General features: G+C 44.5%; 1 protein-coding gene across 2 annotated transcripts in view; it reads right to left on the minus strand.

Annotated features, from left to right (window-relative positions):
• The window catches only part of ppp2r3a (protein phosphatase 2, regulatory subunit B'', alpha), a 57,535-nt gene that overhangs the window by 18,712 nt on the left and 10,884 nt on the right, over positions 1-27,939 (minus strand). For both annotated transcript variants that reach the window (XM_058614782.1, XM_058614784.1), the window contains exon 2: positions 1,454-4,943. In XM_058614782.1, the coding sequence (XP_058470765.1) occupies positions 1,454-4,177 (2,724 nt within the window). In that variant the 5' untranslated portion in view covers positions 4,178-4,943. The remainder of the gene's footprint in view (positions 1-1,453; positions 4,944-27,939) is intronic.

Raw genomic sequence — 27,939 nt, forward strand, 5'->3', positions numbered from 1 at the left:
TGTGCCAACAGACACCCCCACGACCTCCCCCTGCCCCGCCACACTCTCACCCCCAAACCCAACCCCACCCCCCACCTCATCCCGCCATTCCACCATCATCCTCCTGTGCTCCAATCATCACCTCTCATCGGGCTGCTCTGCCATCCACACAGCAACAGCTGTTATCCCATGATCCCAAAATAACATGACAGCCAATCACAGGGTAGGGAAGAGAAGTGGCGGTCACCACAGGCCGCCTCCTCTCCTTAACCACAGGTGAAAGAAAGACAACGCAGGACGGGCCAAGCAAAAATCGGCCAGATGCACGTTAGAAAGAAGAGAAATGATTACAAAACAAAGGCAAACAAACAATTAAAAAGAGAGGAGAGGAACGCGGGATGAATAGGCAGTGAGCGGACAGAGGAGAGGAGTGAAATCACGTAATGATGTGTGCGGGTGCTGGTTGTTCTGATCTGAATATGGCAGCTACCATGGTAACCTCATAAATAGGTGCCCTACATATCAGCAGGGCATAAGGTTACACAGCTCAGTAAATAAACACACACGAAATCTGCAGCAGGAGAGCGCTGGGGAGAAGGAGGGACGGATGGTGGGAGAGCGGAAAATGAAGCACATCAATTTGAGGAAAAAATAAATAAATAATCAAAGGGAGTGAGGCAGGGAGAGCGAGAATTAGAAACAGCAATGATTTGATACTCTGTGCTTGGCTTAATGTGTTCGTCTGTCACGCATAATCACTCAAATTCACAACGTGCTGTAGAATATTCACGCATCAGAGACAGACTGGGGGGAAACGCCACATTTTTGGCTTCACGCAATGTCGTTTTAGAATTATTTACACACACAAACTTCTCCTTTTATCTCCCTTTGCAGCGAAACCGCAATTTACCTCTAAATAGAGGCAAGGAGATCCAACACTCACACACACACGATACAAAACACAAGTTAGAAGCCAGGAAAAGTCAACAAAGAGCCGCTCCAAGCTCAATGAGCTATTCTTTTCCATGATTCAGAGCACACAGATAGGGAAACGGTTCATTGTCGTTAATTAATACTATTCATCACAGTCCATCAACTGCAGCTGTAGAAGCAGCAATCAAACCATTGCCTCAGCACCTAGAGCCTGTCATTCAAAAGTCAGTCTCATAATGTCACTCGGTCAGTCTCTCTCTCTCTCTCTGCATACTTGCTTCTTACATCATGTGGCAAAGCTAAGCGTCTTTCAATCATAATACGAAACATCTGCGTACATGCAACGACCGTGAATATGAATTAAATGGCAGCTGTGCAGCATGTGAATAGCACCCACGTCCGCTGATATCTACTCTGAGACACTGACACTGAAACAGTTTTGTCATTAAAAGGAATTCATTAAAGTAACGTAATGTGCACACTGCCCCTAAAACAACACGTAAGGAAAGAGGAAAATATCCTGTGTGTGTGTGTCACTTACTCGGATCACCTCCGGAGTCTGCTGGATGAGTAGGGTTGAACCAGTGTCTCTCATAGGAGCAGGGTCAGTGACAGTAATGGCAGCATCTCTTGCGTCGACCGCAACTGGGCTGGCGACGGGGGCTAAAACCTCAGGCGCAACCACGGGTGTCATGTCAACCGACAGTGTGGACGGATGCAAGCTTGCAGATTCAGATAATACAGGTTCAGGGACGTCATCGGTAAAGGCTTCTGTAACTTTATCTGTAACGTCGGTGGCAGGCTCTGGTGTGGGCATAGGCATAGGCAGAGGTTTGGGGGAAACATCCGGTGAAGGTTTAGGTGCAGAAGGTTCTTCAGAAGTTGTAGGTAGAGGTGTTGGCACATGTGAAACTGCAAGTGTGTTTGCCAGGGGGTGTTTTGGCAGTATAGCTGGGACTGCATTTGTGTGCATGGATGGAGTAGTGGGAGCAGTAGCTGGAGGTGTATCAGCCCTGCCACCTGTGGCCAGTGTGTCCTGTAGGAGCCTCATCACCTCTCGCTCCTTCCCACATTTCCTCTCGGCACTTCCTGTGCTTCCTGCCCCAGAATCCACCAGCTCCTGGGCAAAGCTCTCAATGCTCTCCAGGATCCTCATCAGAAGTGCCCCATCCTCCTCCTCTCCCACTAAAGCGTCACTGTTCTCTCCCTGGGGAGGAGCGAGACTCGTGGGTGCTCCGGAGCTAGGGCCATTCATGGATAAGTGGCTAGCAGGCTTCTGGATTTGGAACGGAGACATTTTCTGCTGAGTGGGGACCTCACTGGATGTGGTCACCTGCATCCCCTCTCTCTTCCTGGTCTTGACTGGAAGTGGGGGCTCGGTGTTCCTGGGGTGACTCATGCTCTGAGACAGATTCTCCAAGTCCATGAGTAGCTTGTCAATGTCATCATTCCTGTGTGATGCGGTTTTGGGCGCAGACACTGACAGTGAAGCAATGGGGCTGTAGCCACTGCTGGCTGGCAAAGTATCGAAAGAATTATGGAGTGCGTGTTGTTGGGATAGCGTCATGTGCTGACTTGAAAAAGTCCCGTTTTTGTTCTGGGTTATGTTTACTCCTCTGGTTGGCGTCTGCTGTGGGATTTGTTCTAGTGTCTTCCCCACATCTGCTTCTTCCTCCTCAATATACAGCGCCTCCATGGGGGACGCTGGGGGAGTGTGAGTGTATGGTGGGGTTGGGGAGGTCCGAAGAGGGGAGGGAGACTGCGTTGGAGAGGATCTGGATGGAGAGCAGGTGACAGATGGGGGAGATAGTGTGTGTTGTGTAACAGAGGAAGAATATGAATGCTGCAGTCCATTGGTAAGGGAGCTGCTTCTAGATGGTGAGCTATGGACTACTTTATTATGGATGGAGTCTGATTTCAAGGAGGTTGACGAGGGGAATGAGACAGAGGGGGGAGTTGAAGGTGCCGAATAAGAAACAGTCTTTGATACGGGAGGTGACTGCACCACATCCTCATAGCGAGGAGGTTGCTCATGGCCAAATATTGGAGAGAAAGGTCCCTGTTGGATGGAGTGAAGGGTGTTGACCAGCTCAGCCAAATCACTGTGCCCACTTTCAGGTGCACCCTGCCCACTTCCCCCCAAACCTCCAATCCCTTCTAGGTCAAGAGGCAGTCTTTTCAGGTAGCCGCTGAGTCGGGTCATCATCGCCCGGTACATGCTGTCAGGACTGGCTCCTCCATCCGTAGCCCCTCCACCGGCTTTGCGTTTGATGCACTGCTTGATGATATCCGTGCATTTCTTCAGGTCTTCAGAACATTTAAGCAGAATGTCAAGGCAGGCTCGGATGTCCTCACCGCCTGCTCCCCCAGTGCCAGCCTCTGCTCGTGTCTTCTCAAGCAGACGAGCAATCAGGTTCTCCTCACCAAGCGTGTTGCGGTACAGGGAGGCCATCGTGTTTAGACTTTGGTCTAATGATCCAAAACCTGTTAGACTGCTTGTTGAACCGCCACCTATTTTGATGTTGGCTGACAAGGTGCTTGTGTTGTCTTTTAGCTTTGTCTCCTCCAGCCCCGCCCCTTTCCCGAGCAAAAATGGCGGTACGTTCTCATCATTAGAAGTAACAGTGCCATTTGTCATGCCATTAGTTGTTCCGTTAGTGGTGGTGTTCGTGCTGAAATGGCCATAGATGATCTCCAGGTCAGTGGAGCGTCGGCTAAAAGAGTCGGGACGAACCTTTCGACCTTTTCGGAAAGTGACGTGATTGGAGGTGGAGAGGCGGAGCTTGTCAAAGGAGAACTCTTTGAGTTTACCACTGGCCAGATTAATGGCCTCCTCAGTTATGTCCTTTAGACTGCCAGAAGTGCTCAGATTTCCAGTTGATCCTCCACAACCTGGGGTCTTTTTACCTTTCCATGTGGGACTGTCCTCTCCTAAAGACAAATTGCCACTGCTGCCCGCCCTTTCTAGACCCCCATTATAACTTGTATCAACGGTAACACTGATTTTACCATGGTTGGGAAGTTGCTGAGAGATGACGTTGCGGTTGTGTATGGGCGAGCAGTTCATCTCAGTGTACATGCAGTCAGGCGCAACAAGGAGCTCAGAGCATGTGCCGCGGTGTGCGACAGTGCAGTCCAGGCCCTGAGACAGCGCCCCACATGGCCCTGAGCAATAGTGCACAGCATGGGAGTGCGTGCGCCGGTCCACTACCACACTGTTGTAGCAGCTCACGCTGCTCACCACTACCCGATAGGCTGCTGCCATGGTGACCAATGTACTTCAGGTCATAGGAGGGTCAAAGTGTAAAGTGTAAAGCTTAAACAATACAATTTCAACACAAAAAGCTTAATGGATCAACATTTGTTGAAAAACTACAACAAATCAAAAAGTTTATGTCCAAATATTGAATCATCTTGCTGAAAAACAATTGTCTGCATAGTCACAGTTTTCTAAGACATAAAGTACAAAGACAGAGAAGAAAAATGAAATCCAAAGTCCATAGTCTTTCATGGCTGCACCGGAAAAAAAAAAGAAGCTTTGAAGGATTCCACTAGCCTGCAGAGGGAAACAATTCCTTGTCACAGATCTCTGGGCCTCTTAATAACAGCTTTAAGGTTCCTCTTCTCTCCACAGGCACCTTCTCTGTTTCCTCTTCAGCAGCAGCTCATTAGCCACTAATAATAGCTGTGGAGGATGGCGACAGCGGAAGATCCAGCTGGGGCATCAGCCATTCCTCGACAGACACAGCCTCAGGGGGCTTAAACCAAGGCCAGCGAGGCCTTCACATAGCTCCAGCCCTGGACTCCTCAGATGTAAGGAGAAGCCCCCGGTCGCTCTCTGGGTCTCTTGTTTTGATTTCCCTTTTAGTTTATGAAGGAGCTAAGTGACACAGCTGCAGGATGGCAGGGGACCAATCACAGATGGCTGATTGCCTCCTTCTCTCTGTGAGAGTTTGTCTGGATCTCCCCTCCGTCTCCTACCGTCAACCATGTGTCAGAGTGAGTGTTGGTTTCCAACAGGAGGGCACCACCTGCGAGTCAGAAAAGGAGGGAGGGAGGGAGGGAGGGTGAGGATGAAGGAAAGAAAAACAGAGAAAGAGAAAGTGAATCATTAAAACAGTTGACCAGAGCTGGATACCTGAACATGTGCGCATAAATATGGAGATGTGGACGTGCACGAGCTCTCCAGCTATGATACGGTTGAGAGTTAATATGGAGCTTTGGACTCCTTGTAAGTCAACCCCAAATCTGTGACACACGTTCAGATAAAAACTAGGCAAGACAGACAGACAAGTGTGGAAGGTTAAACAGGCGGAGCCGAGAGGCGACACGACACCCTCTTTGATCGCAACAGATGTACAAGGAGGTTTTTTTTTACCGAGATCCTGCTGAGAAATCACAACTCAGTGAAAGAGAAGAGAAAACACCTGTTGCTCTCACACTTTCGGTTTCAGCCCAGCTGTAAATCCTATCTGTTTCTGAAGCAAGTAAAGATGTATTTTCCGGATTTTATCCAACTTACAGTGCTTCAGGAGGAACAAATAGCCTGAAATATACATATGTACATTAAAAACAAGCTTTGCATATGTAAATACCAGCTAAATGCCACGTACCACAGAGCCTGATAAGAGGGTTAAGACAGCGGGCACTAACGCTGCAAGTGAGACTGAATAGTAAAATGATTTAAAGGCTGTGAAAAAAAGAGTGAAAACACTTCGACGTGGGAGTTCTTTCCATCTTGTTTTCTGCATTTCTCACTCTGTTTTTTTTATTTTTTATGTTTCTCTCTCATTCTTTAACACCCCAGCAATTAAAAAGTTTAAGATGTTTTCCTCCGGGCTGTATTCTACACTACACAAGCATATACATTCATGTATATTAAGTTATACAGTATAATATTGTGGCGAGAGTCAGCCACAACCACACGAATGTACTCAAACCTCAAGTTAAGAAACCCCAATGTATACACACATTTTACATTCAAATACTTCATTTAAACACTTCTTCACGTCTTTGGAGGACTCATAAAACCCCCCCCCCCCCACTGTCAACACTCAAGCGCAGCTGAAAGGTTTATGTACGTTCAGCACGGCATATCTGCAGGGTTTTCAGGGAAAAGCCACGAGAAGAAAGGACAACATGGAGAGGTTATTACAACGACTCCACTGAGAGCGCGGAGACATGATCTGTGCGGAGTTCTCAGGGGAATCACGGAGCCAGGATTTCCAACTTAAACGTGTGAAAAAGAGCAACGAGTGGAGAGAGGGAGGAGGAATGATTGGTGGGCCCGTGGGTCAGGCAGAGCAGCGGGGAAAAGGTGAGGAGGGGAGGTTTGAAGCACCTGGAAAAACAACTATTATGACTTTAAGTGGAAACAACAGGCGGTCACCAAGTCTGTCTGACTTGCTTTCTCTCTCCCTTATTTCCACACACACACATACACACAAACAACAGCTGGATGCTGCTGAATCAGTCTCTTGAGCAGGAAATTACACTTCCTGGCAGGGTGCACTTGAAATCTTAACAGACAGTTAGGAATAGACTATTATAGGATGGCAATTACACACACAAAAAGACATGTGCACAATCATGTCCACGCACAGTTCTTTCTCCCCGCTGCACTTAATATACTATATATATATCTATCTATCTGTGTATGTATCTCAGAAAAAGACAGCTTCCCAAAGTGATACTGAACATGTAAACAAACTCCTCTGCTGTTTATAATAACCTACACACACACACACACACAAATACACACAACACACACACACACAAGCACGTGCATACACCCACCCATGAATGCCTGCACATGCCCTGCTGGCACAAACAGAGTTACAGAATGAGATGATTGACTACTGGGCGCACACGCACGCACACACACACACACTCACACACGCACACACACACATACACAGAGTATTTTTCAAGTATTTTCCTGATTTAGCCGCTGCTTGTTTTGTTTTTCTCTTCCCTCTGGACATTTTATTTTTATGGGCAAATGAGATGAGAATGTGTGCAGGTGTCAGGTTTCAATGTTGAAGACACTGTAGGTTTATTTTTGAAAGAGATGTGGACAATAAATAAATAAATAAATAAAGTATAACTATTGGTGGCTTTTGTGGGACATGAACGCAGAATCTTTCTAAAACTATAAAGTCAACCTTGGTGAAGTATAAGTGAAGCTTAACTACAGAGTTTGTCAACGCAGTTTGCAAGGAAATCCTCACGTGTAGCCTTTATCCTCTGCTTCTTCCATTTCCTGTTTATCTTGAAGGTTTGTAATGCTCCCTTTGTCCTCAGAACTTAGAGACAGAATGGAGGGAGATAAGTGGAGGTAGACTGGTCGAGTCTTATTTCTTGAGTTTCTTTGTGGGGCCAAATGAGGTTCTTTGTGACGACCTTTTGTCACCCATCCTCTCAGACCCTCTCTCACTCACTCCCTCCCTCCCTTCTTTCTTTCTTTTGCACCCAGTCTAAAAAAGTCTTGCCTTCAACCTGACCTTCACCAGGAAGCTCTAAATCACTGGAGGCCACTTCTGTCACAACGTCCAATCCAACCATTAAAAGTATGTGCATATGTATATATGTGTGTGTGTGTGTGTGTGCACATGCATACAGTGAACGGGCTAGTATAGACCTGTCACCACTTCACTGGGATGTTTGGGGTTATGATTTGGGCCCTCTTTGCCACAAAGACTCACTTCCCCTGGGAGGCCCCCTGGCCTCTTGTTGTGTTCCCACTACACACACACACACACACACACACACACACAGAGGTTTGTGCAGCTATTCATCTTGGGACACTGCATTGGCTTCCATTTATTTGCCTAAATAAAGCATTACCCCTAACTTTATCATAACCACTATTCAAACGTTACCCCTAAATGTAACCAGTTCCTCAGAAACGAGGTTCTGCCTTGTTACGACCACGTTTTGGTCTCCACGAGGACTACTGGTGACCTGATAAGGTCATCGCTCATGCCAGAGAAGGTACTAAACACGCACACACACACACACACACACTGTGCTGCCACTGAGATCACACGGCGGGAACAGAGATGCCATAGCGAGAGTGGTGGGGAGAAGCAGCTCTGCCCTACCTAGTGAGAGACAACAGAAGCGACAAAAGAGGGATTAGTAGACTTTATACAACGTAACGCTCCTCTGAGGGAATAAAAAAAACACACACACACACACTAGGACACACACAATGCATACAAAAACTCTGATATCTGGAGCTCTGACCCACTTCTGTTTCTTTCTGTAATCTTCACATTAATTATTTACCCTAACTGCAAGTGCCTGTTTGAATGCACACACACACACACACACACACAAAGACTACACATTTCCTCTTGAATATACAGTCAAACTTATGCTGTAGCAGGTTATGAGCTGTGCATCAGTGAGAGCCGCCTCGCTGACAGGGGAACAGCGTTGCAGACAGATGGATGGATACTCTGGCAGACAGCTCTGTCCTTGTCGAGTCTGGGCCACATTTCAATTACATTGGTCCTTGTGTGTCAGCTGCAGCTGCAGAGAGAGTCAGACTGAGGAATAAGGAAGAAGGATGGCCTCGCTGGCAGTCGGGCCGTCTAAAACAGGAAGGAGGAGGAAAAGTGCTCTCTTACGGGAGCAGATGTAAAAACTTGCAATAAGATGAACTTGGCAGACACAGCCGAGCATTTCAATCCATTTTTAATCGGAAATGAGAATCACACAAACAACACCCTCACGAATTAAAAACCTCTCTCTCTCTCTCATCCATCTTTTCCTTCATGTTCCTCTTTGTGTTCAAAATGTGATACGTAAAAACACAGCGGGAGGCTTTTGTCCACGCTGCCAGACGCACGTGGTCATTAGTCTATCTTGAGGAGGAGAGCTGGCGTTTTTGGAGGATCTGGCAGGTCCTCGACTTAGAGAAGAAGCAGGGAGCAGCTCCGCAAACCAGACATCTGTACCAGAGCCAGAAACAGGCAGGGGGGCTAAAATACGTAAGAGAAGATATCAGGGAATGCTTAAGTGTGTTCATGAGCCCTAATCTTTGTGCAGACGATTAACAGTAACCATCCACCATCGTGAATGTACTATGGGAGAGAGGGTTCCTAAAACAAGGGAAGACGAGCACTTTTTGACATATTTTAAATGGGCAGATATAAGTTTAAAGAGTATAAACTGTCAAGATTTAAATTGTGGTTAGTTTAAGCTTAGGCATTAACTGGTTATAGTATAAATCATGCTTTCCATAGGCTATTTAAATGTATAGATGCAGTGTCTTCAGAGGAATAGCTGCACAAACCTGTGTGTGTGTGTGTGTGGTTGTGTGAGTGTGTGTGGCAGGCAGAGACTTGGGGGATGTCTCATTATGTCTGCCAAACTTACTGCCTGAATGAGATCCAGGCTGCATAGAGCACAAATCACTGTCCTCTATAGACATAGACACACACACACACACACAGAGAAAGAGAGAGTTGCTCATGATAAAACCACGTCTGCAGGCTTGGCCGAACGAACACACCCCAGAACGATGACACCACACCTTTAAAGGTCCGTCAGGGTTGAACAGGACTAGGCCACATGCAGGCAGGTCCAGGCCCATGGGGGAAAGTTTCATAAAAGGCACTGGGAAAGCATTTTCACTGTAAACCAAGAACAGGCACCGCTGGACCAAGAGCTCTTTGATTTGTCTTAGTATGGTTGCTATGACATAGGTTTATTAATCTGTTTTCCATTGCTTTTTCGTACCAGGAAACCAAAGCCAATCCAGATGACAGTGCCAATGGGATTAAAAAAAAAAGCAGCGGTTCCAAAACTGATCCGTGTGGTACCCCACAGGGATGCATCATTAGTTTTGTCTTTCTCTCTATTTTCTTTGCTTAGTTGTTTCTCTCTCTCGTCTTTAATTGGGCACACATTCCTACGTTACACACCGAGATGGCACAAGGGCTCCTCAAAGCTTCCACACCTATGGCACTGCAACAGCTGTTCCCCCCCACAATCTCTCCGGAGAGTGGGCTGTGTGACTAGCAAAGCACCTCATTAGGAACAACGCGGTAACTACAGAGCACATGAACACACACACACACACACACCTGCATGTACACTCACTCACAGAAACACAATCAATCCCTTGAGGATGGTGCTGTGGGCAGCGGAGAGGATGTTTTCATGCGTCGGAGCAAAACACTGACTCACATCTTTTCTTATCGAATGTTTCCTAGTCAAAACGGCTTTGGCCTTATAAGGCTGACAAACTCAGTGTGTGTGACCTCACTCACACACACACACACACACACACACACACAGACACCACTGTTTAACTGTAAAAGGCAGAAAACACCCTCAACCGTGTAAGTCACGGATGATGATGATGTAAAATGGCATTAAAATATTCAAACCTGCAGTACAGACGGTGGAGGGCAGCATTACACCTCTCAGTGTACAGCCCGCTAAAAAAACTACAGATACATCTGCACTACATTTACATGCATAAATAGATCAAATTTGACTTTTTTTTGTCCACAAACTAAAGATATTCTACTACTGATTATTTGATTATCAAAAATAGTTAGTAATCAATTACTAATTACAATTACAAATGAATCATGGCAACGTGTACACAAGCACACATAAACACACACACCCCCACATGCCTGGAAGCTCACTGTGACCTGCTTTTGGTTGCAGTCTGCTAATGCCAATCGAGACACACACACACACATGCATATATAAACGCACACAGACGATGAACGACACACAAATAAATGTATTGTAATGTGCTGAGACAGCTGACGTGGATTCAGCGAGTCGACAGTTTATTCCTTATTTACTTCAGCAGCTAGTACACAGACATGAAGAAATAAAGTTACTGTGCTTAAATGAGATGATCACAAACTTCCCAAATCTAATCATCATCATCATCATCATCATCCATTACAGACAAATAACATCATCTTTCAGGCAGAAGGCCAGAGGCTCCGGCTGGAAGTGCGCTCAGGCTACTTTTCTTGATCCCTCCTCATTATGCCTTAATACTGAGAATTTGCTAAAGTCCAGATTGGTCTCGTCCTACAGCTGCTCAGACACACTTAGCCCCAGATAAGTCCACTGTAAAATACGCAAAGCCAATCTGATTTAAATACAACATGTGTTTAGAAGCAGAGGAAGTGTAATCAGGGAATATAGACTGCACGACTCTACTGTCTTTCCAATGTGTTGATAGTGAGAGCAGCCGGTTATGCACAATATGAAGTAGCAGCACATCTGTGTCCATCCAGAGAAACAGAATGACAAATTCAAAGCACTTAATTTTAGGTTTCAGCATTTTAATGGACCACAATAGAGCCTTTGCATACTGTAAATATACCAACCATAACTTATCAAACGATTTTCTGAAGCCCTCAATTGTGGCGTTTCTGATTCTGATTAATAAGGATAAAGATAAACTTGGCTGCGGCGGTGACTACTTGAGGCTTAATTAAATTTTTTTCTGGCCTCACATGTAACGCCTTGGTTGAGGCTGGTTAGTGTGACATTCATAGACGAGTGAAGATTTGCCACAGTGCAAAAAAAATGAAACCTCTCCCAATCAAAAAGAGGGTAAACCTATTAATTATGAGGTGATGATTGTAAAGCCCAAAAATGGAAGTCAGATCCAATCTCTGACCTCCTTCATCCTCTCTCAGATCGTCAGCTGCCCTCCGACTCACTACACCCTCTGCCTGCCTTGTTTCCATGGGGTAACTCTGGAACTATCTCCCAAACGACATCGGCAACATTGACTCCCACATTCACACCTTCAGTTTTAGGTTTTTAGCTTTGAATGTTATATTTTCATCGCTTGTATTTGACTTATTTTTATCTTGATTATGATTCCATGATCATGCCAACGCTTCAATTTGATTCCACACTGCGTTGCATCTTCAGTATTCATGCACATGGCTACTTTTCCATCAAGCAGTGCATGCAGCCGGACAAAATGTGAACTTAAATATTCATTTAATCTTCTTTACAAATCAACCGGCCGATGCAGAATCATGAGCAACATTGTGCTTAAGTTTAGATTAACAAGCAGTGAATTGACAAAACTATGTCACCATCTGTTCGCCCACAGGTGATGTGGGAGGTAGCGGGGGCTCAACACTTAGGTCTAGATGTGTGGTGAAGGGTGTTAAGTGAGCAGGTGTGGCATGAAACGCACACAAAGGTGCACAGAAGGTGATTCATCAGCTGGTACGTGAAGCCTTAAAATAAGTATAGATAAGACATAGGTTGGTTGTTTATAATGTTAGATAGATAAATGCCTTCTCTGGTAAAGTAGTCTGGTGTATTTCAATATGAAAACCATCACTTCTCACTCCCTTAACTGCGTTTAAGATGTCCACACATTTGGTGTCCTCAGGCATGTTTGTGCTCACTGGGCAGTGACAAGACGACAGCAGGACAATCTGTTTATAATGAAAGAAAGAGTCGAGAACCCCGGATTTGAACAGAAATCCTTATAAGAGCATGTTTAGACTGGAGCACTGAAGCTAGACTAACGAGACTGAGGGCCATCTATCTGTGCGACTATGTGTCTGTGTGTGTGTGTGTGTGTGTGTGTGAGTGGACTGCTGTCCCTGTCCATCAGAGGGTCATATGAGGAGCAGATTAGGTTTTCTAACCGCAAACCCCTGTCTCCATGACCCATCGTCACGGCGACAGTGAGGAGAGTCATCGTGTTCCGATCCGCCACTGACTCACCCCCCCCTCCTTATCTTGACACCATGTGCACGAACACACGCGGCGCCCCCAAAAACCACATCTAAATCCGGACTTTGCCGTGCAGGTTCGCCACCGCGGAGTTACACGATCTCTCCCTCTCTCCTGCCCCAACATCTCGCCAGGTTAAACCAGCTCAAGCAAATGAACATTAACATTCTGGTTAGTTCTGTTTCCATCACTGAGTTATTAACACTGTAAATTCATAGAAATCCATTCCATTTTGGACACATTTCTATGATGTCATCCACTTTACTGCGTCGGCTGTATCTTCCAACACAAACCCTGAGGACGGAATTATTTGGTATTTCTGGTTAGCCAGTATTTTAACTTTTTTTCTCCCCTTTTATTGAGTGTATTAGTCACTTATGAATTACGACTAATCTCAGCTCTCCACATAAAGCACGAATACACGGAGAAACCAAATGAGATGACAACGTCTTTTGTTATGGTTTTGCCTGTGAGACCATTATAGGCTGAAATTACATCCTGGACATTTAATTAAACAACATGTGGCAGGACATAATGGAATTTGACAAACTTTTCCCACGTGGACCTGATTGCCAAAACCTTTAGGTAGCAGCTCAGAGAAGACTGCATGAAGGAATGTCAAGACTGAATCTCAAAACACCTATTAGTGCTGCTTCATGCTGACCATTGGCTCTACCAACCCTCTAATTTAAGAGTTCTATGATGCTTCCCAGGACAGCAACATGGTTAAATCATCCCAAAAGTCCTCTAATTCATCCCTACTATGAGTGTATTTGGTCTGCCTCAAAGACCCTGACTGAGATCCACGCGATGCACAGTTATTGTTGTTTTCAATGTGATGTACAGTACAGTTCCAGCAGGATCCACCGCGACACTTGGGACCAGCTGCCACTTTAAGCCCGTTATTTACAACCCAGCATACAAACAAGACTATAAATTTGGACTCTCTGCTCACCTCTCCCTCAACTCTCCTTTTGACTGAACTCCGGCGCTGTGAGCGACTAAAGGGAAATTAGTGGGGACAGCAGTAAAGACACAACTCAAAGCTTTAATAGGAACTGAACAGCTTATGGGATTCATTACAGCGACAGATGAAAGCTGGGCTTACTTAAAGTGAGTGGATGGTTCATTTATGAGAACAGTTAACTCTACAAATGAACGTGTTAAACTGAAAGGACACGGAAAATTAAAAACAACAATCGCTCTCTCTCTCTCTCACACATGCGCCACGTCCTCTGTTACCGGGGTTATTATTTTCTTCCCTAGTGTTTACGGTCTATTCTTGGAGTCTTGTTTGTGCATGTGACCCGTGTCGCTGCTCACGGTCAATTGTCCGGCTGCCTTTTTCATGCAGGGAACATGCGTGTGTGTGTGTGTGTGCACACGCATGCAGGTCTCAGTGTCTCTGAGTGCGTCACACGACACAACCTTATCCTCAGAGAAGGGGCCGTCTTTACCCTTCCAGGTCCATATTTTCTCCGAGGCCATCACTCACTTCTCCTCAACCAAAGATATCCTCCTCTCCCTCTGCCACCTCCACTCACGGTTATAATAAACGCTTACACCCGATTTCCACTGGTCACGGGAGTTTAAACTACGTTTATGAGAAGTGGGAATGTGTTAAACGAGCACATGCACGAGTCAGAAGTCTCTGCAATTGGATTTAGTGGGAATGCAAGACCAAATTGGACACTCTAGATTGAGGATAAAGTGGTAGATGATGGATGGAAGCTAATGCTACGACACACAATCTAACTTTTTATAACCTTGGTGCTCAGTGTTTGTTTTGGATACATTGAAAGTCCAATTAAGAGAGGGACACAAGACAAAGATATTAATGACAGTATCACTCAGCACCAAGGTGTTGTTGTTTTCTTTCTAGTACGTCCATGGCATCACTTTTAATCCAAGGATAAAGCGTACGGAAAAAAATACCATAGGACAGAACAACCACTGGCAATGGGGATGGTGTTAATTGCCTTTTTTTTTTAGCAGGTTCACACAGATCTCTCCTCCAATCCACTCTCCTCTCCTCTCCTCTTTTGTAGACTCAAGATTTGTCCGTTCTTTGCTTGACATTTAATTTCATCTGATGGCGCCAAGAGCGCACAGGCGCTGGCTTAGGCTGTGGGTTTAGCTGACCATGTTGCAGCTCAAGCCCAAGGTCTAGACTCCTCTAATGAAAAGCAGCCGTCTTTCACGGCCACAGTGAAGACGTTTGGAATATTGCACAGCTCGTGGTTGTACATGCGTTCATAACGTACAGCGTAAATAACAACAAAAGGAGCACAGAGCTTGGCAGCAGTCAGGGGCACATTCTCAGATTTCAGGCACATGTGGCCACCAGCTCTTTTTGAGTCGTTAAAGCTGTTAAGTAAGCGGTGCACAAAAGAAACCCGACTGCACCGTAGAATCAAACCATTATATAAAGCTTGTTTCTAAATATTTAGCCAACAGAAGAGCTGTAACTTACCACCCAAAACAACTGGTCTTTCCAATGTTAGACTTCCGACACTGTCGACACAAATAAAATGTTCAGTGGCGACGTAACACACGAGTTATCTTCAAATGTCTTAAACCCAAACACATGTACATTGAGCCTTGAAACCAGAAATTGTTATTGTTATGTACTCGATTAATAAAGTCATTGTTGCATCTGTCATTTCAAAAGTAAGGTTTGAAGGGTTTGACATTTTCAACTACTTCCTGAGATCTGCAAACTCTAACTTAGCGATTGGTTGAATTAATAAGGAAGGAAAATATTATGAAGGGAAAGCAAGAACCAACAGGTGAATCAGACGAGATAATGAAAAGGGCGGAGGGGAAATAAATAGGAGAAAGCAGAGTGAACATAATATAATAAGACTTAAAAAAAAAGAAAAGAGCTTGATTGTTGAGCCAGGTTAGAAAACTGGGTTTGGCCTCACCACAGATTCAAAGTAAACATAAGAAGAGAAGGAGTGTTTTTCAGTCTCCAAGTATGGCTGCAGGCTACATTTATGTGTATCCACTGTGTGTGTGTGTGTGTCTGCATGCACATCTGTTTGTAATATGGCAGCACAATGGCAAAGATTTACTACATGAGCGGACTGGAGTACAGCTTATTAGACTGCAATAATGTCAACCCAGGACTTAACAGAGAGCTGGGGGGGGGGGGGGGGCAACCTGTCTCTGCTGTCACTACACACACACACACACACACACAAAGTGCACTAACACACTAACACAGCTTCTTGACAGGCCGCCCGGTGTTGTCGGCCAAATCTACAAAGTAGAACGAACACGGTGATCTCATGTTAGACTATTCTGTGTATGTGGAAAGTATCCACCCAGGGGCAACATGCGCGCGCGCACACACACACACACACACACACACACTGACACACACACTCCCATCGACACACACTCACTTTGCACCTGGTTTGTTTCCCTCACCTGAGAGGAATAACACGACCAGCATGCATGTTTAGAATACAAAGACGACGGCCACAGCTTGTATGACTCACCGTGCCGTGTGCTTGCGTGCACGCGCGCACACACACACACACACACACACACACCCCTCAGGTCGGCTTAGAAAAGAACATTCCCTCATTATAGCAGCAGTTCAAAGGCAGAGTGGCATCGCTGAGTAGTTACCATGGCTCTAACTGGCTGTGAGCCTGGTCCATCACACTGACGACTGTCACAATTTATCATACTAACACACTGACCAATACCCCGGCGAGTCACACACACACAGACACACACAGTCATGCTGACTGCCAACAGTGATGTCAATTATAGTCTATTACGGGATCATCAGTAAGTGACCGCGTTGAGCCAGGAACTAAAAGCCTAGTAACAGTTTATTTATATGCAGCGTTCAAGTCATATGGCATTGCAAGCATTGATGTTATCCAGACATTTAAAGTGTTTACTAACAACTGACATCCTTCTATAGGGTAATTATCGTTGTGAATTTTAGGGAGAAACTGGAGAATGTAGGAATAATCCGAATTTCCGCTTTCGTAATTATCATATTAGAGTTGACGTGAACCTTTCGGTGTACAGATGATCATTCATCACCGTGAGCTCGGCTGCTGCTCAGACCACTGCGCGGGGGAACTACTTACACAACGCTCTGTGAAGAACTGTGAGGTGCAAATGAAAAGGCAGCATAGACTGGATATCATCATCTCTCCTGTGACTTAATACGAGATGCTTTGAGGAATGTGGCTGCGAAAGGTAGGTCAGAGAAAAGGCCAACAGCCTTGTTAGCCTTGCCATATCTGGAGCGGTGCAGCACACACACACACACACACAGATTTACTATTCTTCTTAGGACACTGCACTGTGCTCAATTCAGTTGTAAAGCCTGAACCAAAGCATCATACCTAACCTTAACCATAACCAGTTAATGGAGTATTAAGCCCCGCTCACGGAGCAGAAAAACCATTTCGACAACAAAAGAACTAGTCGTCAAGGATAGTCATCTGTGCCTCGACCTGGTGACCCCTCAAAACGAAACAAGACGTGTCCGAGGGAGCTGTAGCCTCGTTCTCTTCTTCTTTGGTAGGAATGCGTCCTATTCCCAGCGTCCAGACTTGTGCCACCACCCGATGGCGGTAGTCAGATACTACAGGGACCCTGACGTGCGAGTATACCAGGGTACCAGAGTCTGCGATATCGGCCTTAAAGGAATACTTCACCAATTTGCATAGGGGTAGTATTTTTGAAAATTGTGCTTATTTCCCCTGACTTGGGAAATATCTTCATTCTATTCTTTGTTACGTGACCACCAGTGACACTTGGTCCTGTTAGCGTGTCAGTTCAGGGGAAATTGAGGTTGGGAAGCACAATTTTACTAGCCCTATTCTAGTAATTCAAAGCTAAATGCAACTCGGTGAAGCATTCCTTTAACCTAGCCACAATTCAAAATGTAACGACTTTTTTAAGAAATGCCTCAATAGGAGCAGGTTGTGGTCTCCATGAGGACTACTGGTCCTGACAAGGTTCAAATACAAGTACATACACAAACACACAAGCAGAAAAAAAGAGTAGCGCACGGCCCTCCGACTAAACCTAAGGCCTCATCTGCCTCAAATCCAAAATACATTTGTTCTGACGGCATGTCGCACACTGCTGGGACGTGTCATTGGCGCATATCTCAGAAAGTCTGTGTGTGTGTGTGTGAATATTCCCATAAAAGTTGAGACGGCAATAAATGCTTTATGTCAAGTAGGTGTGTGGATGTCTTTCTTCATATAATTAGCTGCCAGCAAATACTATAAATGAGGCGCAGTGTGTGAGTGTGTTTCCATATAAAATGAGGCGGTGAGCTTCTTATGATCCCACATTTTCCAGCCCGAGTTACTGAGCTCCTGGCAGACGAGGGAGGCAGACACACAGTCATCCTTGTCGGTATTCTGCCAAATATTCCACGTCCATGCCTAACATCTGTATGCGGCAACACACGTGTATGCAACACGCACACACAGTACACATTGTTCATTGGATTTGAACCCAACACAATTCACCCACACAAATGCACAAATTGCACAAACTATTCATGGACAAATGATGTTTAAAATACACCAGGGGTGTCAAATGTACCAGAACTGGCCCACTATCCAGTCTGCAGGATGAATTTGTGAAAATGTCACATTATGATTAGATTCTAATAGTACATTTTTCACGTCCACATACCTGTGACTACATTTTTTTGTCCCTGTGTAGATCCACTGTCATCTGTAAGTGGTAATGCACATGTGTGAATGGTAATTTTAGGGCATAATATTGTTGAAATTGCACTTATTTTTACTCAAATGTCAGGTTGTACATAATATGTTTCCTCATTAAATGTAAAATAAAGGGATTCTTGTTCTTTATCGGTTATTATGCTTTTATTTTGCTGGTCCAGCCCACTAGACACCCCTGAAATAAACAAATCTCAATGCTAGAAAAAAGATTTTAAGGTCAACAATATTAATTCTTACATTCTGCAGATGTGTAAAATTAAAATAAGCTTTTTTTTCCCAACCACCACTTGTCTTGTTTCCATTTCATGACTAACCTTCCCTGGTTTACAACGTATAATCCTTTCCTATATGTATTCCTTTACGTTTGTGTCTGGAAAAACAAAGAGTGACAAAGTCTTAGTGACGTCTTTAACTGTATACTTTAGCATCACTGGCACTTTCCCGTCTCGAGGTATAATTCCCCACGACTGGAAATGCACACACCAACACAAACAGGCACACACATACACACACTTCTTATCCGTCAGGCTTTGGCAGCTCCAGCATCAGTGACAGTGTGACTGTTGTAGCCTTTGAAGTCGGGAGTCAGTAAACCTCTGGGAAACTGGCTCAGTCTCCTCCCCTCTGTCTGCAGTGAAAGAGCAGCTTCCCGAAAAGCCTCATTATGAAGTCAAGAAAAAAAAAAGCTGCCGGTTATAATGATCGATTCAAAACACTCTTTGTTTTATACTAAGTCCAAAGATTGTATCATATTTTGCAGTTTTTCAAAAGAAAAAAAGGTTTCCATCATCTCAGCTCTCTTTTTCCCAGTGTCACACTTCACTGTTTGGGATTAAAACCATGGGTTTTTAGATATTCTGACTTCAAGTCAATCTTTCTTAGAAAGGAAGGAGAAAGATTTTTGACATTTTGTTGAGGAAAAAATCCCTTCCCTTTTTATTACAGCTGCACAAATCCCCATATTTTCACATGCTTGGTAAAAAAAAAAACCCAACACATTTAAATCTTCAAGGCTCATGAATCCAGCAACAGAAAAGAGAAAATGTCTTGTCTCAGAATTGCTTTTCTTGTACCTCATTCCCACTGGACATAAAAAAACAACTTAATCCAGGGTTTTAATAAGATTTTATGTGTTTAACTGATATGCACTGCAGGGCCAAACGACTGCAGAATGCACATGGGTGTTTGGTCAGTGAGAACACTAAGACTAGACCCTAATTTCTTCTTCATCTGCCTTGTTTTTGCCAGCGATGTGCCATTTCTGCACATATTCATCCTGCCATTAGAGTAGCATTAAGCGGCACAATTACAGGCACTGGTAAATGGTTTAAAAACGCACACGTACACCCACTCATTTTGGTGCCAGAGAGGCTTTACTTTACTCTTATGTCTTATTTGCAATCCATCACCGGCCCCCCCCGCCCCCTTTCATGATAACAAGAAAGACAGATTTTGGAGTGCTGGGGACAGGTGAGAACAAAGACAACATACTTTAAAGACAGGCCATTACGATATGAGGCAAGTCGTGAGGCTGACAGCACTTCAGTGTGTGATTAATATGCTGTAGGTGGATATTGCATCCGGGGGGGGGGGGGGAGGAGGGCATCTGGAGGGCAACGCTGGCATCCTTGAGGTGTACGACCTATATATAAGCACTGGCGCCAGGGGGTAAAGTAGCCTGCATTCCCCTGATTCAGCCTCAATCATGGATACCTTAGATACCTTCCCTCAGTGTCACAGTCTCTCGCTCTTTAACAGCCTCAGGGCTAACCTTAACATCCATGCTCACCTCCTTTCCCCCCCCCCCCATAGCCGTGCATGCCAAATGTGCCATTTGATCTGTTTTTTTTCTCCTCAGCATGCGAGAGACAAACAGATACTAGGGATGTGACTGTTGCTGCGCGTGGTTAATATGGAAAAACACGGAGGAGGAGGAGGATATTGTCAATACCTTGCTAACACGTCTGGGTCTGACGGTTCTTTTCATCATCTATGAATCTGTCGATTATTTTCTCGATTAATCGAGCGATCGTTTGGTTAACAGAATGTCAGAAAACGTTAAAAAAACGTTGATCGGGTGTTTGTCAAACCGGGAAATGGTGATGTTCTCAAATGTCTTGTTTTGTCCACAAACCAAAGTGATTCACATTTAATGATTTCTTTGTTTATATGGAGCAAAGAAATGTACATTTAAGAAGTTAAAACAATCAGAAATCTTGTTTTAATCATGGAGAACTAATTAATCGATTATCAAAATCCTTGACGATTCTTTTAGTCGATTAATCGAGTAACTGTTTCAGCTCTAGTCTTGGCAGATGATGATGATGACGGAGGAGGAAGAGTTGGTCTATGTGCTGTTGTTTGTTTTTTATATGATGTTCTGATGCACTAACTGCACAACATCTGATCCTCAGGTCATGTGAATGTGAAAGTGCGACTGAGCCTGGGACCGACAGCACAGCAATTAAATACTGCACGTTAACGCATTACGTTAATGTCACGTTTTCACCCGTCAATTATGACATGTGACTTTTATCCAAAGTGTGTTTATCTGATCACACAAGCAGGGACCTTTTCTTCCTGCGTATGTACAGCATGTGTGTGTGTCTTGGCTCTGGAACTGTGGGACTGCAACAGCGTCAGTCCCAGACGTCCCCGAGGACCCAAGAGCTAAAAAGCCACTCTGGTTCCCATGAGCGCTGGGTCCCACACAGTCCGTAAACTGGATTGTGTTGGTTTTTCTATTGTGAAACGCTGCACAATGTTTCTACAAATAAACCAGCCCCTGCTTAATCACAGCGTCATTGTGATGAAATTACAGTGTAATTACGCACCACATCTATGTATTCTATGTATCGGAGAAGAATGTTTTAAAAGACTCGGTCTCTAATCAGGATACAGTCACAAAGTAGAGCCTGGGAAAGCAAGCAAGACCATTATTACTCTGAGAGCAGCTGATTTTCACTATGTTGTCATTCTACACTGTAAACATTCGACAACACTTTATTTTGAAAGAGTTCTCATGTGGCGCTTTTCCACTATACAGTTCTGGCTCAAACTCTTCTCGGGTTTTTTCCGCTTTTCCATTAGTGGTAATACCTGGAAGAGTGTCGTCACTGGAAGAGTCATGAACGCGACGTCCAACACGGGAATCAAACCGACTGTAGATCAGTTAAAAAGACTTAAAAGTACTGAAAACGTGTGTTAATCTCCAAGATTTAGCAAAGGAAATGTTTAAAATCTCATTAAATCGCGATCGTGAAGCCAAATCACAACCTGTTCTGTGCTCCGTTCACGCAGGAAGTACTGAACTAATCGTTTTAACGAACTGATTCTAATGATTCAGTTACACCGAAAGCAAACCGAGTCGTGCTGGAGCTGTATAGTGGAAAAGCGGCAACCAGATGTGAGACTAAAAGTGGTTTATATCTTAATAAAATGTATAATCATTTAAAAGCTTACATCTGTGTATGGATGAGTGTAACCGTGTGGTTTTTATATTAACCTCCTTGAAAATCTCAAAGAGCTTGAAATAAATGTTTATACATCAATCTTCAGACAGGCACTGCCCTATAATTCCTGACGCGAGACTGGAAGTGGAAAAAAAGAAAAACCAAACAAAGCAAAACAAACAGGAAACGGCACAAAAAAACCCAGAAGTTCAACAGAGTTGTACATGCAGATTACGGACGGATTATATTCCCTATTGTGTTCAGTCCAGACTGAGCATGGGTTATCAACCATCATGACTGCAACTGTAGAAAAAAAAGGATGACAATGAAGACAGAGTGGACTGAACGTGAAGGTGATGTGGTCACAGCTGCAGCTGTACAACACGATGTCTTTGATTCAGTGCAGTTCAAACACATAGCAGGAGAATCACATCACAGATGAAAGAACGCCAACAATGTCAATCTACCGCATCTCCACTCTGGCACTGGCACACACACACACACACACACACGGAGGGCTCTCAGGTGAAAAATCTGCACTTATATAGTAAGTCAGATGTTGTGAAAGAATATGTGTCTGTATTAGTATTGGCATTTTACACACACACATAATCTCTCTCTCTCTTTCTCTCACACACACACAAACAGTGTCGAGTAATTCAGTTTGGATCAAAGAGAGCGTCTGGTGTTTAGCAGCCTGCGGGCCCCGTGCATCTGGACAGATGAGACGCCAGAAGAAGACGATACGGGGGGGGGGGAGAAAGTGCTGTCAAGTGTGTCTGAGCAGATTAGAGGAGAGCTGAAGGAGTCAAAGGAGATGGAAGGGGAGAGAGAAAAGGTGAAGGGACGAAGGGCGGAGAAAGTGTTGCTGCTGTAAGAAAATCAGAAAGGAAACCCTGGTCTTCTCAGCCCTTGCGCATAGTTATGGCTCCTTCCAGAATAATCACAAGAGTTAGGAGGAAATATCCCACTGTCAAGGGAATTTTGAGTAAAATCCACACAAAACAGCCTAATTCTCAGCAGCTGAGCTCAAGCGAACCAAAGGGCTTCCTGGGAAAAACTGAATCAGAACCGAACACAGATGTCTCCATCCAACGTTCACAAAGCATTAAATAGATACAAACTCATCAATATGCTGCAGCAGGTGTTACATTTCTTTCTGTATCCGTTTTTTTTTTTTTTACGAGTCAACGTTTTCCGGTCACATGTTCAGTCCTGACGCTCTTGAACCGCACGACAGACATGCCAAACCCGCACGGGTTTGTTTTTTTTCCAAATTCAATCCGCTCAAAGTCGGAAACATGTTTTGCATGATTGGTAACATTATATCTAAATTGTAGCCTTGCTTTAACTCGAGAGAGGTAGAGAAATATCTCTGATGTTTCTCCAGACTCCATGAGAGAAGGAGAAAAAAGAGGAGAGAGAGAGAGAGGGGAAAAAAAAGGGACCCTGATTTGCGGATTTCTTGGGTCTCAGCTCGCAGCACGACTTGGCTCTTAACCACCAGTTGATGTTACTCTCATCTGTCTGGCGTTTGTGCATGTCTGCCTCTGCAGCCGAGATATAGCGCTGTCTGTAACCATGGAAACCGCAAGGGATATATCATTGACAGTCGCTGGTAGTGGATGGCACATTGTGCCCACGCACACAGACAAAATCCTCCGCACACGGTCCGAGTCAGGAAAAGGTTACACGAGACAAAACTGAGCACACGATCTACACACCTACAGAGTCCGCTGTGGTAGGCAGAGGAGACAAATCCACGGGAGCTCGACACGTTACTCAAGGGCAATGTGACCTCTTTGCTCTGTGCCCGCTCACCGTTTCCCAAACCGGCAGTTTTCTGGTTGCGAGCCCACGCTACTGGCTACTGCAACCCAACATTAAATCTCTTCCCCGGAGGCCTCGTGTGCAACTAAGCAAACGTACCATGTTACGTAAGTTTCATAAAAAAAAAAAAAAAAAAAGCCTGACAACAACTTCAGACTACCTGCTCGAGTAGAAACGATGTGACAGTGAGGTGACGTACAGTACAGACACAGTGACAGCCGTGAGGAGTCCAGCCCAAATGGTTGCAAGCCTCAGTGGACATGGAGGGGTAATTTGGATTAAGTCCACGTGGTTGATCAGGGGACAGATACGGGAGGAGACAGCAAAGAGGGACATAAAAGGTGACACTGTCATAAAGAGACAGTGTAAAGACTTGTGACCTACAGAGGAGGAAAACTTCATCTCTTCTATATTAAGAGATGATTAATGAATTACTCCGAGTGAATAAACTGCGGCACATTTATTCAACTTGTACCGTCTTGTTTTTCAGTTGCTCCCTAAAAGTCACTGAAGACATTTCTGCATGAGCTCCACTCTCTGAACCAGGAGACAATGTCCATTATTGATATTGGGGATTTGGTTAATAAACGAGGAAGAAGAGGGGATGTGACAAGATCCCGCAAGATCACAACATGATGAGATTTCACACTGTGGGATGACGCTCGAGTTATTTCAAATTTCTTTCCTGCCTATTGATCCACACTAGAGTTCCAACTAACAATTATTTTCATAATTGAAAAGTCAAGCGTCAGTCATTTTGTGAATTTCCAGTTAAGTTACTGAACAGCATTCATTCATTCATCCGTGCCGCCAGAAAACATAATCTGACCACAATGACAAGTCAGTTATATATCATTTTCAAGGAGACAGCTTTAATTGTGATTCAACAGTAGCTCAAGAGAACAGGGTTTTAGGCAACATCACTGTTTTCTCTTGAAAAAGAGTTGAACAAATACACCCATGCGTACGCCGCCAACACAGACAAAACCTCACATGACATGCAAAGCATTTCCTTAGCATCATAAAAAAAAGTTTCTAAATAAGCATCTGTAAGAGAAAAGTACAGTGCATAACCACATGGTGACGAAGGCTTTTGCATGGAATTATCCACTGGGTTATGGCAAATCCAGTTGCACTGAGCTCCCCCTGTGCTGTGGAGCAGTTTTACACACACACACACACACACACACACGCACACACACACACACAGCCACCAGTGGTCAGACTGGCAGGCAGGAGGGAAGCTCGAGTGTGCTAGGATTTGACCGGTTCACCATAGACTGGCAGCCAACAAGCCACCGCACAGATACACACACACAGTCAGACCACAGCTTCAAATGTGTGTGTGTGTGTGTGTGCATTCATATACGTCTACATACGTCTATACATATGTGTCTTTGCATACATACATACATGTGTGTGTGAGATTTTGGCGAACTTTGGGGGAAGAGGTTCCAAACCAGTAGCTTAAAAACTTAAAAAATAAATGAATAAATATATATATGTATATATATAAATGTATATATATGTACATACATATGTACATATATATATATATATATACAGCCTAGAAGAGAATCACACTGTCTGAAGTAAATGAGAAAGTAATTAACAAACGTGCAGCCTATTAACTTCCCCTCTCAGGTGAAGCAGCAGCAGAGGAGACGTCACAGATGAGCGGCCCAACCTTGCGTGGCTAATAGTTTGCAGAGGAATAACATGTCATGTAATATATTCAAATTGATTTTTAGACAAAGTGACAGGCCTAATGTGAGGACCACTATTCACATGAGATGAACCTTTGCCTGTCTGTGTGTGTGTGTGTGTGTGTTACAGTGTCCTCTGGAAGTGTATGCATGGGAAGGGGAGTACAAGACACAGGGTAAACAATATAGGGACTCCCTCGGCTTGTGTTTACTGACCAAGATAAAGGCTGTCGTTCCGCTCTCACCACCGGACTCACTTCCTCCACCGTCCGACCGCAGAGAGCTAGAGATGCACTTAAGCCTTGGCACTGTCAGAATGATGTTATCATGCCAATAAAGCTTCTCGAATGGATTTAGATTAAAGCAAGAGAGGGAGAGAACAAGACAAGGGCACACTGGTGCAATCGGGTCACACGCCCCCCCCCCATGAGAAACACTGCTGCATGCTCCTCCCCTCTCCTCTCCTCCTCCCACATCACATGTTAATGTACTTAGAGCGCTCCAAAAACCTTGACTCTGCCCTGAGATGCTGGCTGGCATAACAAACAGGGGCAAAGCCTGGAATAGTTTCTCCCCCTTGTTTCCCCAGATGCTCTGGAGCTATTTCTGTGGCGAAAAAAAAACAACAAATTTGCAACATGGATCAAATACTATTACCCACGTCTCTGCCTTTCTACTTCTCTCGGTGCCGCCTTTCTTTCATGTCTCCTCACTCCTTCCTCTCGCTGTATCTCATAATTTCTCCATCCGTTTCCCCCCCCAAGTCTTTCCTCATCTGTGGTAGGCAGTGAGACGCATGGTCTACCCACACTGACCGAGAAAGAGGGGCCTTTTGCCTCTGTCATTCAGTCTGCCCGTCTGTTATACAGCTCAGGATGCATCAGGGCCAGAACTGTCGGCCCATGATGTCACACAGTTGGCTCCGTCTCATGACCTTTCTTGAAAGTCGTCCTCTCCTGTGCTCGCTGTCCTCTCTTTCACTTAGACACTGTGACACCTTGGAGAGTTGCAACCACCATCTAGACTCTATAAAGATGCTGTTCATCACATCTTAATGCAGCACAGGCTTCATTTCCTTCCACTGTGAGTAAAACAAAACAAAACAAAAAACAAGGGAGGAGTAATGAAAAGAGCAGGGGCATAAAAAGCAGCAGTAAAATATTTTTAGCATCACACCCATTCATGTCTCTAACCAGGGCCCAAAAGAACCTCGTCGTCATGACTAAGAATGGTACGGTTAGTGAATTAGTTCCCTCTTTCATCCGTTTTCTTTCTCTCTCTTTTTTCCCTTGGCAAGTGCTGTGCCACTGGAGGAATGCCTGCTTCAGATTCAGAAATGTGTAGATGTACATAAGTGTGTGTGTGTGTGTGTGTGTGTGTGTGTGAAACATGAACAAAGAGTGCCACTGTGGACAGCAGAGCACAATCAGCCAGCTATTAACTCATCGCACACACACACACACACACACAACAAACACACACACAAATTCCAGAGTCCACGGACAAGAAGCAGTGACATTCAGACCCAACCGGCCAATCAGCACGGCCACAATGGAGCCAGTCAATGAGCAGCAAAGGATGATGGGAGATCTGTGAGTCAAAGTGCTCAGATTAAAGGTGGTTAGAAGAGGACATCGGGCAAAGTCCACTTCCCACACACACTCATGTATGAGTCATCCCATTGTGGGCTGGGTTCCATTTCTTCCTCTTGTTTTGGGACTAAGCAGTGATGTGTTTAGCTTTTTTTATTTTTATCTCAATAGTATCTGTCGTACTCACATCCTGGAGCAATAACAAATGATGACACTAATATACAGTAACTATGTCCATTTCAGCATTAAAAGTAGTTGTATGCAATCATACCAGGTCTAAACTAACTAAAACAACCTTTTAAATCTTCTGGAAACTTGACTTCTTACCATATTATTTTTTTCATTTTGGCTCCTATGCCACCCGTCATCTATATTAATCTACAAAACAAAATGCAAGTTGTTGATTAGATCTCTGTTGTTTCTGTCTGATATTCGATGACATTATCAGTAATAACCTATAAATAGACGTAAAGATAAACCTCTAAAAGAGAGCCAAAACTTAATAAAGTGAAATTGCCCCTAAGACACACACACACTCTTCCATGACTGTTTAAATGGTTCTGACTGTTTGAGCAAACGTCCCGACAGTTTAGTATCAAGAAGCATTAAATGATCATTACAACATTTTTGTCCACGTCATTCACCCCTACCTCAAACCAGCTTTAGGCTACCACTAAAACTATCAAGTAGTCAACCTAATTTACCCTCCGCGTCTGGGAGCGAGGCCCATTTTATGGTTCACCACAAACCACGACATGCAAAACTAAAGGTGAACTGTTTCCAGCTTGACGTTCACGTGTTGTCTCTCGCTGCTTATCTTTGAATTCCTCAGTTTTTGCCTCAAAACTGACGCTTTATTTACTTTTATGTGGCAAAATAAGATGTGAAATTAGCGAGTTATCACGATTCTTAATTATACGGAACATTTCAAGCCGGAGGACAGAGTCATTTC

This window comes from Solea solea, chromosome 18 (assembly GCF_958295425.1).
Source record: "Solea solea chromosome 18, fSolSol10.1, whole genome shotgun sequence".
Lineage (NCBI taxonomy): Eukaryota > Metazoa > Chordata > Actinopteri > Pleuronectiformes > Soleidae > Solea > Solea solea.